Source organism: Sarcophilus harrisii, chromosome 1 (assembly GCF_902635505.1).
Source record: "Sarcophilus harrisii chromosome 1, mSarHar1.11, whole genome shotgun sequence".
NCBI classification, from domain to species: Eukaryota; Metazoa; Chordata; class Mammalia; order Dasyuromorphia; family Dasyuridae; genus Sarcophilus; species Sarcophilus harrisii.
The window spans coordinates 160,226,604-160,240,625 of NC_045426.1; the positions used below are offsets into that span (position 1 = coordinate 160,226,604).

The window sequence follows — 14,022 nt, forward strand, 5'->3', positions numbered from 1 at the left end:
AAAAGGTGAAAATACTATGCTTCCATGCACATTCAGTCTCCATAGTTTTCTCTGGATTTTGATGGCCCTTTCCATCACAAGCTTATTGGAATTGCCTTGAATCATCTCATTGTTGAAAAGAGCCATCACAGTTGATCATCACATAATCTTGTTACTGTGTACAATGTTCTCTTGGTTCTGCAATGACTTTTCTTTGTAACCTCAGCTTTCAGCTCAGTGCCTGACCCATGGTAGATGCTTAAGAAATCTTTGTTGAATTACATGAACTGATGCTAAGTGAAATGAGCAGAACCAAGAGATCATTATATACGTCAACAACGATACTGTATGAAGATGTAATCTGATGGAAGTGGATTTCTTTGACAAAGAGACCTAATTCAGTTTCAATTGATCAAGGATGGACAGAAGCACTACATCCAAAGAAAAAACACTGGGAAATGAATGTAAACTGTTTGCATTTTTGTTTTTCTTCCCGGGTTATTTCTACCTTCTGAATCCAATTCTCCCTGTGCAACAAGAAAACTGTTTGGATCTGCACATATACATTGTATCTAGGATATACTAGGACATATTCAACATGTATAGGACTGCTTGCCATCTAGGGGAGGGGGTGGAGGGTGGGAGGGAAAAATCGGAACAGAAGTGAGTGCAAGGGATAATGTAAAAAAAAATTACCCTGGCATGGATTCTGTCGATAAAAAGTTACTATAATAAAAAAAAAAAGAAATCTTTGTTGATTAATACATAGTATATATAGTTTAACTAGTTAATTAAAAGGTCAAGATTGGGAAGGAGGGAAGATCAGAGTGAAGGTGATGACCTTATAGGGTTAGAAGGAATGAGACACAGGAAGAGATAAATGAATCGACATTTAAGAGTTCTTGAATATTTAAGTGGAACACCTATGAGAGATGGAGAGGTGGAGGTTATGGTTATCCTTGTGTGTGACTAAAGTCAAGCAAATGTTCAGTTCATAGGAACTGAGGAAACTGATGAACTAGGAGACCATAATGCTGAGGGGTTATAAACATGTATACTCTAGCTCTTGGGTAAAAGAAAGGTTGCAGTGAAGAGGAAAACTGCAAATTGAGTTTGAAAAAGAAGGAAAAATGACCTGGGAGCTAATAGACAGCTGCTATAAGAATATGAATGGGGTGATACTGTTATGCCTCAGTTCTCTTTAACTGTTCTGACTTGGTTTCCCTGAACTAGTTTCCTTTGTCTCAGTTTCCTTAACTGTTCTGTCAAATCCCCTTAGTCATAAAAACCCACTCTAGTCCATTAAGGTTGGGAACCATTTATTCTAAGGTTATAAATTGCTAGCAAGATAAACAAGAGAGCAGAACTCCTGACCCTCTCCTGTCCTCAAGAATTTACACTATCCCTCTAAAATATTCCAATATACCTCACTGACATCTTTATCTCTGGGTATTCAGACATCCTGTCTCTGGGATTTTAGGAGTAAAGGTCTCCCCCCAAACTGACAGAAGCCTTCCCGCCTTTTGGGGGGCCTTTCTCTGTAGAGAATATTTAAGTGATTGGCTTTCTCTTGTCCATTGCTGGAAGAGCCTGGCTGCTAGATGCAGCAGGCTGGATTCTTTGCTCCCCAGCCCTGGGACCAACATGGTTTCCTTGGTCCCAGTATATCTTTATCTGACTGGATAATTTGAGACGAGAGTCCTGTCCAGTTAATTATACTCTCCAATTAATAAACTATTGAAAACTATCTAATCTCTCTCCTGCCTCAGTTTCTCTGGCATTACAATACATCTGTAAAGAGTGACCTTACAAGAAAAAGGGATTGCTAACTGGTTCTCCATACCCGTAGCTTATTTCTTATGGAGCAAAGTCTGCATCTTTTCTCCTTTCCTCTTCCTCCTTTCTTTAACTTCTATCCTCCTCAAAGATTGTCTGCCAACCTAAAATTATAGATTATCCTTCAGGAGACCATAGAAACTACCTAAGGCAGAGCTAGAGTTATATTCAAATAAATCACATTTCCATATAAGATAGTTATACATAATTACTACTACATAATTCTACAAAAATAATTACTACTACAATGTTGTGCCTAAGAGCTTGATAAAGATGTATTGAATTGAGTACATCAAATCCCCTCCTTAGAGGCAGGTAGGGATCTCAGGGAATAGACAGAGTCAGGAAGACCTGAGTTCAAATTTGATTTCAGACATTTACTAGTGGTGTAATTCTGGGCAAGTCATTTAACCTGTTTACCTTAATCTACATGAAATAGCAAACCACTCCAGTATCTTTGCCAAGAAAACTCTGCTACAAAGCATTAGATGCATCTGAATGACTGAATAACAATTGTCCCCCCCTAGATTATAAGATCTTTGAAAACAAAACTATATTGTTATCTATCTTTGTATCTCTTGGCCTCTAAAATTCCTATCCAATAAATTTTTATCAAACTTAATTGAATTGAGATGGAGAAAGGGGAAGAATAAATATAATCTGGCGAGACAAATAAGAAAAGACACATGCAATAAGCCTTTAATATGGCTTTGCTGAAACTTGCCCTTCATCTGTTCTCATTGTCTCTAGATCAACTTGAAGGAAACCCAAAAGAGATCTAATTTCAGCACTACAACTTAGCAGCAGACAAAAAAAAAAAAGTATAAATGATAACTATAATGAATTCTCCAGTAATGAGAAAAGGAACAATATGCTGAAGGATTCAGAATATTAATGACTTCTAAGTATTGTCCCAGTTCTGTTTACTAAAGTGAATCCTTCAGTTCCAGTGATGTTTTATATGTAGCAATCTTACTTAATAAGGGCAAGAAAACCTGCAGTTTGTGAATCCTTTTGCTATCATCACCTGCTTTTGATTCATAAGAAGGGAAACAGCAGCAAAAGCACAGATCAGGGTAAGCTTGTGATTTGGGGGTAATGCTTATCTCTACAAGAAGAAAAGGAGCATTTCAGGAGCAATAGAAGAGGAAGGAGCGCCCAAGTAAAGGGAGAAGGGACAGAGGCTATACTTTAGCAGTAGTGAAGAGGGCAGAGAGTAAAAAGTAGTATGCACAAAGAAGACAGTTTTCACAAAAAGTTTATACACAATATGGTTTATATTTGTATTTCCTTGGTTTAGAACAGTGCTTGGCACAAATTAAATGCTTAAGAAATATTCAATGACTAATATTCATCAAATCCTCCTCGCTATGGGATGATATTCGTGATTACTAGTAGGTCCTAAAAATCTAATCCTGTTAAAAAGATTGGATAATAGATGGCAAACTAGGTGGTACAGTAGATAGAGCCCTGGTCATAAAGTCAGGAAGAGTCATATTTGTGGATTCAAATCTAGCTTTTGATATGTACTAGTTGTGTGAGCCTGGAAAATTCACTTAACCCAATTTGTCTCAATTTTTTTTATCTGTGAAATGAGATGGAAAAAGAAATGGCAAAACACTCTAATATCTCTGCCAAGAAAACCCCAAAAGGGATCACAAAAATTGGACATAACAGAAAATGTGGTCATACAGCTAGGCAGAGTACTGATTCTACCCCAAGCTACTAAGTCCAAGTTGTGTATTCTTAACATTGTACATAATTCCTAATCTTAATAGTTCATGTCCTTGCTACTAAACTGTTTTGCCTTTAGAGAAAAAAAAAGTTTATACACAAATAAATGGATCTTCCGTAGACCATAAAGAAAAATGAAATACTCTCCAGTATAAGCTAGCATGGGACATTGACATGATATCATTTTCTTACAGGAGATAAAAGTGATAGGGCAGAATGGTGGAGTTCTGTAGCAGCAGGGACTGGCCAGTTTGTTGGTCTCATTCTGTTCAGTATTTTTTTAATTTTCAGATGAAGACATGCATATATAAAATGCCCCCAAAAAAATCTAAGTGTAGTTTTAAGCTACTGAAGCTTAAGTACTTAGATTTTTTGGAACACTATATATATGGCATGTTTATTGTTATGATAAAAGTCTGTCTCACAAAAATCCCTATTTGTTTGATAGCTCCCCCTTAGAAGATGAAAACATTTTTTTAAATATTCTATGAAAATTTGTCTATAAGTAGTAAGCAACATTAGTCTGGCTCAAGATTAGATTTCCTTGACAATCTATAAGATCACAGCAACCAAACTGTGACAGATTTAATTTCTCTATCTTTACAGTTGACTCATACTAGCTTAGCATGAGCAGGATAAGGGCAGAAAAACAATTCAGGCTATAATCCCAGAGATGGTTCTAGAAAGGGATGAGAAATTTTCAGAGCTAGGCATCTTCTATGAAGTCTCTTCATCTGGCAACTGCCTAAAGAGAACAATTAGAAAGCTCAACAGACATTTAAAAGCATTTTGCTTTAAGTCAAAGTCAGTAACCAGAAAGTAAGATGTAGAGTTCATGTGAGAGATTAAGCTAAGAGGAGTGAAGAGGCTAGGGTGGAAGAAATAGAAACTTTCTTCTATTTCTCTTCAGACTGTTCTTTGCTTGAACTCTCTCACTTCTAAACTTCAAAAATTTGTCCAGGGCTTAGTAACTGAAAGCACCCAGAGGTATGTCTAATTAGGAAACTTACATTTTAGTCACATTAACCAACAGTTTATCAGCTTTACTAGGTTTTTAATTCAGTAGTACTCTTACTTTCAATGTTCTTAATTTCTCCTTTGATCTTCAAGATTTCCAATTTGATATGTAATTGGGGGGTTTTACATTTTATCTTTTTCTAATTATTTTAGTTTTGTACCCAATTCATTGATCTATTCTTTATTTTATTGACATAAGAGTTTAGAGTTATATTACCCTGAGTACTGCCCCCATGGATTTTTTAATTCCCTTACCTGAAAATGCTCTTTTATTCCCTTCCACCTTTCCATGTAAATAACTCCCAAGATCCAGCTTAAATTTTCTCTTCCACAGAAAGACAAGGAATGGAGAGTAAGAAGTCACAGCACAAATATGGTGCAGTAAATTCACCATCCTAGGCTGAATGATTAATTAATAGAGATAATAGAGTCCTACATCTCTCTAAGTTTCGATTGTACTTTACTTTTGATGGAATTCGTTACTACTTTCTTAGAGATGGATAAATTATTCTACTAATACATCCTGTGTGCTCTCGTTTTTTCATTTAGCAGCTAATGATTTCTCCATCATTTTAATAGAACCAGTCTTGAAGTTTGTGAGAATTCTGACCCAGATGAACAAAAGCTCATTTTTGAAAGCTGCCTTATTCCTTTTCTGAAACTCCACTGTATTGCCAACTATGTGTTGGCTCAACTTACCCTCCAAATTACAGCAAATTATTCTCTCTCAAAAAAGAACTCTCATGTGTTGATGATATTAATTCTTCTGGTAGTCTTTTTGTCTTGAGGCTGCTCCTTTTGTTGACTACAAATAGTCAGCATGGAAAAGAAAAATCTATGATCAATCTAGTACTTTACACCACACATTGCCTTTGTCACTCTCACATCCTATCTGTCTCCTCTTCTTATAATCATACTATTAAATGGCAATGTTTGCTTCAAGAGTTCATAAATGAAGTTTTATTGCATTTAGGTAAACAGAATACAATATTGGGGATGAAGTGGTCATGAGATGCATAAGTAGTAAGTGACTATTGCTATTTCTACTATATTCCTCCCAAAGACTCAAATGTAAGGTGGGGACAGTAATAGCACTTAGCTCCCAGAGTTGTTGGAAGGATCAAATTCCATAATAATTATAAAGCCCTTAGGACAGTGCTTGACACATAGTAAACACATTATAAAGGTTAATTATGACTATTATTAAAGAGTACTTATCATAATCTTAAGTGCCTGACACATAGTAACTACTTAAGTTAGCTATTATTATTATTGAATACTAATTATTATCATCTTAAGTGCCTGGCATATAGTAAGCACTTTATAAATTTTAGCTATGATTATTATTGAATACTAATTGTCATCATCTTAGGTGCCTGGCACATAGTAACTACTTAAGTTAGCTATTATTATTATTGAATACTAATTATTATCATCTTAAGTGCCTGGCATATAGTAAGCACTTTATAAATTTTAGCTATGATTATTATTGAATACTAATTGTCATCATCTTAGGTGCCTGGCACATAGTAAACACTTTATAAATGTGAGCTATGATTATTGTTGAATACTAATTATCATAATTACTATTATAGGAATGGCTGTTATCATTATAGAAATATCACTGTTATCAAAATAATAGTTATTATCATCATCATAAAGAAATACTAACTGTTCAGTGTTTCTACTGGCTTATATTGCAAAGAGATTTTTAAGAAGGGAAAGGGACCTGTATGTGCACGAATGTTTGTGGCAGCCCTTTTTGTAGTGACTAGAAACTGGAAAATGAATGGATGTCCATCAGTTGGAGAATGGCTGAATAAATTGTGGTATATGAATGTTATGGAATATAATTATTCTGTAAGAAATGACCAGCAGGAGGATTTCAGAAAGACCTGGAGAGACTCACATGAACTGATGCTGAGTGAAATGAGCAGAACCAGGAGATCATTATACACAGCAACCAATAATCAACTCTGATGGATTGGCTCTTCAACAATGAGATGATTCAAACCAGTTCCAATTGTTTAATGATGAAGAGAGCCATCCACACCCAGAGAGAGGACTGTGGGAACTGAATGTGGACCACAGCAAAGCACTTTTACTGTTTCTGTTGTTTGCATTTTTTTTCTTTCTCAGGTTTTTTCCTTCTTGATCCGATTTTTCTTGTGCAGCAAGAGAACTGTATAACTATGCATACATATATTGGATTTAACATATATTGTAACATATTTAACATACGGACCACCTGCCATCTGGGGGATGGAGTGGGGGCAAGGAGGGGATAATTCGGAACAGAAGGTTTGCAAGGGTCATTGATGAAAAATTGCCCATGGATATGTTTTGTAAATAAAAAGCTTTAATTAAAAAAAAATAAACTAGCTATAGTTTTGAGGGTCTTCCTAAGCCAAGAGATGCGTGATTCCGCACAGTTCCTCTGTGGTCTTCCATCATTATCCAATCATCAAGACCAGTTTAGAACGCCTCATTCATCTTCTTCCAATTCCACCTGCTTCCTCCTCTTTTGTATCCCTCGGCTTACAGAAGAGAAAGGAAAAGTAACGGAAGAGAGTGGGGCGGGGTCGCAGGTAAAGCTGGATCCTTTTCAAAGGGAGGGAGGGAATAGTGAAGGGGAGGAAAAGGGAAAGGGGGCGGAGCTGGTGCTCTGCGCAGGCGCGCTGGGAGAGGCCGCCCCGGCCCAGCCGGATGACGTGGCCTGGCAACGTTCACGCCGCAGCAACCTCGGGCTAACCCCGCGCCTCTGAAGTGGAGCGGGAGCCGCAGCGGCGGCCGCTCGTGGCCTAGTAGAGCCGGCCTCTGACGGCACGCGTGGCAAGGGCCTCCGAGGCCTCGGTCGGCCGCCATGGGAGAGTGAAGGGCCGGGCCCGGCGGCGGGAGATGAGGAGAGGCCGCGGTGGGGCCGGCGGCGGCGGCGGCGGCGGCGGCTCCTCCTGAGACACCGCGGGATGGAGGAGAAATACAGCAGCCACGCGCTCGCCGGCGGCGGGAGCCTGGGCCCGGTGGACGTGCCTAGTGCCCGGTAAGTGCTGCCTCCTGGGCCGGCCCCGGGGGCCGCCCGAGCTCGCCTTTGGGGCGCGGAATTCCCCGGAGAAACCCCGCCCCCGGTGCTCGGCTTCCCCCGGAAGCCGCCCGCTGTGGGACAGCTCGGCCCCGCCGAGATTGTGTTACTTTCTTCTATCATATCGTCACGGAATCATTTCTTCCTTCACCCGTTCTCCAGATGGCGGCCTCTCCCACCGGCTCCTTGTCACCGCAAAAAATAGCAATCAAACGTTTCCTACGTTGCGTCCTTTTGCTCTTTCTTTGGGGATAGAGACGTAATAGTGATATTGCTGGGTCAGAGGGCATGGACAGCGTGATATGTTGGGTTCCATTGCAGTCCCGATGATCCAACTCATTAATAGTGCCTGAAGGAGCTGCTTTTCTCCCAGCCCTTACACCCACTTCCTGTCATTCTCCCCCGCGTCTGTCATTTCCTTTTTTAGTCAGTTGTCCTTGAATGCTGTATCCTACGGGGCTGCGAATTCACCTGTTCGGAGAGTTACCTTGAAGTATTGTGAAATAGTTCTGCATTTGCATATCAAAGCCTTATATGAGCAAATGTTTATATATAATTATTTAATTATATCATTTGGCTTGAAAGGAGATTTGGGAGGTGTGATTACCCACATTTTAATGAAGGGACCGTGGTTAAAGAAATTGACTTCCCCAAGGCCATAAAATCGGGACAGTTTTGGCAACTATTCTTTGGTTCTTGTCATATGATTATACGGTTGAGTTAGTTTTGTGCTGAATCCCATTTATAAAGTAAGTCTTGAAAGAAAGGAAAAGAAACATTCTCCAGTAATTTTTATGTTAGGTACAATTAATTGCTCCATTAAAACCCTATTTCTTTTTTTTTTTTTAATAGCCTTTTATTTACAGGTTATATGCTTACAGCGTTAACAATTGCCAAACCTCTTGTTCCAATTTTTCACCTCTTACCCCCCACTCCCACCCCCAGATGGCAGGATGACCAGTAGATGTAAAACCCTATTTCAAAGCATCCTTGAAGCATAGAGGTGTTGCTGAATTTTCAAGAGCTGAAGCAGCTAAAGTTTTCTTAAATCCTATAAGGCTTGATTTTGACTTTAACTTTGAATTTGTTAGAAGAGCTTCCTACTTAATTTCCAGATGATACCAGGTGATAAGTTGGGAGGATCCCGGCATTTTGCAACTCATGAAGATGTCTGTAACATTTTTTGACAACACATTTTTCAAATCATCTTTATTTCATAGATTTTTAATTCATTAAGAATTTTGTAACTATTAGTATGAGAAAGACGGTGCAAGATAAGCAAAACAAATAATATGGGAGGATCCTGGCATATTGCAACTCATGAAGATGTCTATAACATTTTTTGACAACACATTTTTCAAATCATCTTTATTTCATAGATTTTTAATTCATTAAGAATTTTTGTAACTATTAGTATGAGAAAGACGGTGCAAGATAAGCAAAACAAATAATATGGGAGGATCCTGGCATATTGCAACTCATGAAGATGTCTATAACATTTTTTGACAACACATTTTTCAAATCATCTTTATTTCATAGATTTTTAATTCATTAAGAATTTTGTAAACTATTAGTATGAGAAAGACGGTGCAAGATAAGCAAAACAAATAATATGGGAGGATCCTGGCATATTGCAACTCATGAAGATGTCTATAACATTTTTTGACAACACATTTTTCAAATCATCTTTATTTCATAGATTTTTAATTCATTGAGAATTTTGTAACTATTAGTATGAGGAAGACTGTGCAAGATAAGCAAAACAAATAATATGGGAGGATCCTGGCATATTGCAACTCATGAAGATGTCTATAACATTTTTGACAACACATTTTTCAAATCATCTTTATTTCATAGATTTTTAATTCATTAAGAATTTTGTAACTATTAGTATGAGAAAGACGGTGCAAGATAAGCAAAACAAATAATATAAGATGCTAAATACCTGATGTTTACATTCTCATGTATAAAAATATAAATTTGAATCCTTAACTAAGACTCCCAAGAGATTGAGCATATGCAGAGACAAAGGAATTGGAAAGAAAATGAAAGGCTAGAAGAGCTGAGGGATTTTAAAAACAGGAAGAGAACCAGGGCTGTCTAGTAGGTCCAAAGTTGAAGGAGAACAAAACAGAAACTATTAATAAATAGTGATAGAAGGCCTGGGCAAAGGCCATTGGATTTGATGACTGGGAAGTTGTTCATAATCTTAAAGTTAGGTTTGGTAGAGTAATTAAGATAGAAACATGATAAGATATGGAGTAGTAGGAACACTGAGATGATAGGAACATCAAGAATGAAGACAGTTTTTTCCAATAAAGGTAATAGCAAAGAAAAAGATACAGAGATGGGAAGTGGTATGCATATGAATGCTCTTGACTTCCTACCTTTGCATGAAGGACAGAAAGGTACATGCTATCCCCAGCCAACAGTCCCCTCAGAATCCTACTATCAAATCCTCAAACTGAAACTTCAGCTGTCACCTTTAGCCTATACTTTGAGATCTGCCTACCTTTTCACTTCATACTTAGTTTGAAGAATTCCCAGTTCTCTCACCATGCATACTAAATGACCACAACATCTTTGGAGCTGATTGAGAGGCATTGACCATAGTAAATGGTTTAAAAGGTATCTTTCTCCTGTTTCTTCCATTTCACCTGCAGATTTTCTTTGTTCCACCTCTGTCATTTTTTTCTTCTTTCCACACATTTTCAAACTATGCTTATATTTCTCCCGTCTTCACCAAATCTTCACTTTGTCCACCTTCAATAGGAATCTCCACTTCCTTTCTTTTTATTCTCTTCTTATAGTCTTTTTTTTTCTGACTTCATTCAATATCAACTGTCTAGAATTGCCAGTGAGCTCTTAATTTCCAAATCTAATGATTTTCTTTTCTTTTCTCAGTCCTCATCCTTCTTGCCTTCTCTGCAACCTTTAACATAGTCACATTCTCCATGATTTTATATCTTCCCTCTAAATAATTATCTCTGTTGGTTCTCCTAATATCTGATCTTTTCAGCCCGATCTTTACTAGATCTTCACCCATGGGTATCCCCCAAGAATCTGTCTTGTGCCTTCTTTCTCTACTCTTTTGCTTGATTTCATCAATTGCCATGAATCCAATTATCTTAAGGTAGATGATTCAACTAAACCTGCTCTTAGCTCTCTCTTAGCCTCAAGTATTGCATCTCTAGTGCCTATTGCAAGTCTCAAACTGAATGTCTCATAGACATTTTAACTCAACATATTCAAAACTGTGTTCTTTCTCCTCTCCTACCCATATCACCTGTGTAGCCTTCTGATTGGCCTTCCTGCCTCAAGTCCCTACCTTCTTCAGTTGTCTTCCTGATAACTATCAGAATGACCTTTCTTCAATGAAGCTTTGACCTTGGCACTGCTCTTCAGTAACTACCAGTAATGCCTTATGATCTCTAGAACCAAACATAAAAATTTGTTTGGCTTTTAAAGTCCTTTATAATTTGATTTCTTCCTGCTTTCCAGACTTTGTTACATCCTACTTCCATCCAGGGAACATTGATCTTGTTGTCCAATTGTTTCAGTCATGTCAATTTGTGTGCATAGTTCTGTTTTCAAAGTTTCTTATAGGTATTAGGAACCTGAGAGGTGCAGTAGAGCTCCTTAATCTCACCACAGAGATTTTTATTTTTTTTTAGCTATGAATGAGGAATCCTGATTCTTCATAATTTATATATTTGATAACTGTCCCTTTTTACCCCAGACACTCATTAGAATTTAGTATTTAGCTTAAGAATATTATTGGATTCAATTAAAAATAAAATTTTTTGTTGGAATTTTCTTGAAAAATAATTAAGAATAAAGAAACTTGGGGCAGCTAGGTGGCACAGTGGGTAGAAAACCTGAAGTCAGGAGGACCTGAGTTTAACTCTAGCTTCAGACACTTAATATTTCTTTTTTTTTTTTTTTTTTTTTTTTTAATTTAATAGCCTTTTATTTACAGGATATATACATGGGTAACTTTACAGCATTAACAATTGCCAAACCTCTTGTTCCAATTTTTCACCTCTTACCCCCCCACCCCCTCCCCTAAATGTCAGGATGACCAGTAGATGTTAAATATATTAAAATATAACTTAGATACACAATAAGTATACATGACCAAAACATTATTTTGCTGTACAAAAAGAATCAGACTCTGAATTATTGTACAATTAGCTTGTGAAGGAAATCAAAGATGCAGGTGTGCATAAATATAGGGACTGGGAATTCAATGTAATGGTTTTTAGTCATCTCCCAGAGTTCTTTTTCTGGGTATAGCTAGTTCAGTTCATTACTGCTCCATTAGAAATGATTTGGTTGATCTCGTTGCTGAGGATGGCCTGATCCATCAGAACTGGTCATCATCTAGTATTGTTGTAGAAGTATATAATGATCTCCTGCAGACACTTAATATTTCTAGCTTTGTGACCCTGGGCAAGTCACTTAACCCTAATTGCCTCAGGAAAAAAAAAAAGAAAGAAGCTTAAGCACAATTTTAAAGTCATCCTTGCATCTGACTCTTCTCTTACTCATCTGGGACATTGAGACATCTATTCATGTGTCTGTTCACCAAGGCACATTATAAAATGAAAATTAAGTGATGATGGGCTGTCCTCTGGAAAGGCTTTCGCTATATAACATGAGGGTAAATCATTAACTTGTCTAATCTTCAGTTTTCCATTCTATAAAGCCAGGGAAATAATCTCTCCACTCCTTCTAGTTACATATATATCATTTCAAATTTTACAGGGCTAGTATAAATGCTAATTAATTAAATTGACTGAAATCTAGTACTAATCATCTATAAAGACTATAAAAGCACAGTCCATACTCCTCTAATATCATCTAGTCAAGTTAGTTTATTCCCAATTGCATATACTTTATTGACGATGAATAAGGAGTTGTCTGTAAAGAAACTATTCTGTAAACTTTTAAGTGGGATGATCAGATATTAGGAAAACCAATAGACATGATAGAGAGAGCCATCTGCATTCAGAAAGAAGATTGTGGGGACTGAATGTGAATCATAATATAATATTTTAACTTTAAATAAGATCAGATATTAGGAGAACCAACAGAGATGATTATTTAGAGAGAAGATATAAAATCATGGAGAAGATGACTATGTTAAAGGTTGCAGAGAAGGCAAGAAGGATGAGGACTGAGAAAAGGTCATTAGATTTGGAAATTAAGAGCTCACTGGCAATTCTAGACAAGATTGCAATGCAATATTGTTGAGAAGTAATCAATATGGACAAAAATCCGTTAAGACAAGTACAAAAGCTCTGTGAGAGGAGGACTATGAGAGTTGAGAGGAAGGAAAGATTATTTGACAGCCTAGATACTAGACCCATTGTGTAAGGAATTACTGATCTGTTTTTAAGAGCTTTCTAACCATGTGAGACTATCATTTCCTCTCCTTTCAAATCATTTGCTAAGTCTTGAAGAGTTTATCTGCTGCACAACTTCTATAAATCTCTCCCCTCTTCTCTACTCCTACAGTAACCATAGTGGTTTAAGTTCTTATCAACTCTTTGTAAACTATTACAATAGACTCCTAACTGGCCTCCCTTATTTCAGTCTTTTCCCTCACCTATCCATTCCTGATTAAAGGTGCTAAAATAATCTTCCTACAACACAGACCTGACTTCCTTGCTCAAGAACTCTTGTTCATTATTCTTCTGGAATAAAATACAGACTTCTTAGCCTAGCAGTTAAGCTTCTTCACAACCTGCCTTTCCAGTCTTTATTCACATTACTCCTAATCAAACTGGAGTACTAGGTGGCACATAGGCTGCCTTTAGTAATCCATCGTTTTTGTTACTTCATTAACCCTTATCTTTTTCCTACTCTATTTCTCAAATACCATCCTTCTGTGTGTGATTCTTTGTACTATGTTGTAGTCTCTTAGCAGCAACTTCACTTATTTGGAGTCTGACATATCCATTATTTGTATGAAAACAGTATCACCAGAAGAATTTGGGGATCTTTAGACAGAGATTGAACCTGTTTACATAGAGAGTTCCTGGTGAGGAACTTCTTCTATCATTGAATGTTAGCACTTTCTCTTGACACTGAGCTGAAATGACTTGCCTGGGATCACAATTAGTATGTATCAGAGGAAGGACTAAAACCCAGCTCTTCTGAATGTGAGGCCAGCTTACTGTGCATGCTGTCTTTCATCACAAAAAGAATAATAGTTTTGGATGAAGAAATTAAAACATTTCTAGTTATATGTAAAAATGCTCTATTGATTAAAGAAATACAAATTAAGACAACTATGAGGTACCACTTCACACCTCTAAGATTGTCCAAGATTGGCTAAGATGACAAGGAAAGATAATGATGAATGTTGGAAG

The 14,022-nt window shown here is 37.2% G+C and overlaps 1 protein-coding gene across 1 annotated transcript in view; it reads left to right on the plus strand.

Moving 5' to 3' along the window:
* Positions 1 to 7,510: 7,510 nt before the first annotated feature.
* SLC30A5 (solute carrier family 30 member 5) overlaps positions 7,511 to 14,022 on the plus strand; it is a 51,403-nt gene continuing 44,891 nt past the window's right edge. The window contains exon 1 of the mRNA XM_031965884.1: positions 7,511 to 7,606. Coding sequence (XP_031821744.1) covers positions 7,533 to 7,606 — 74 coding nt within the window. The 5' untranslated portion in view covers positions 7,511 to 7,532. The remainder of the gene's footprint in view (positions 7,607 to 14,022) is intronic.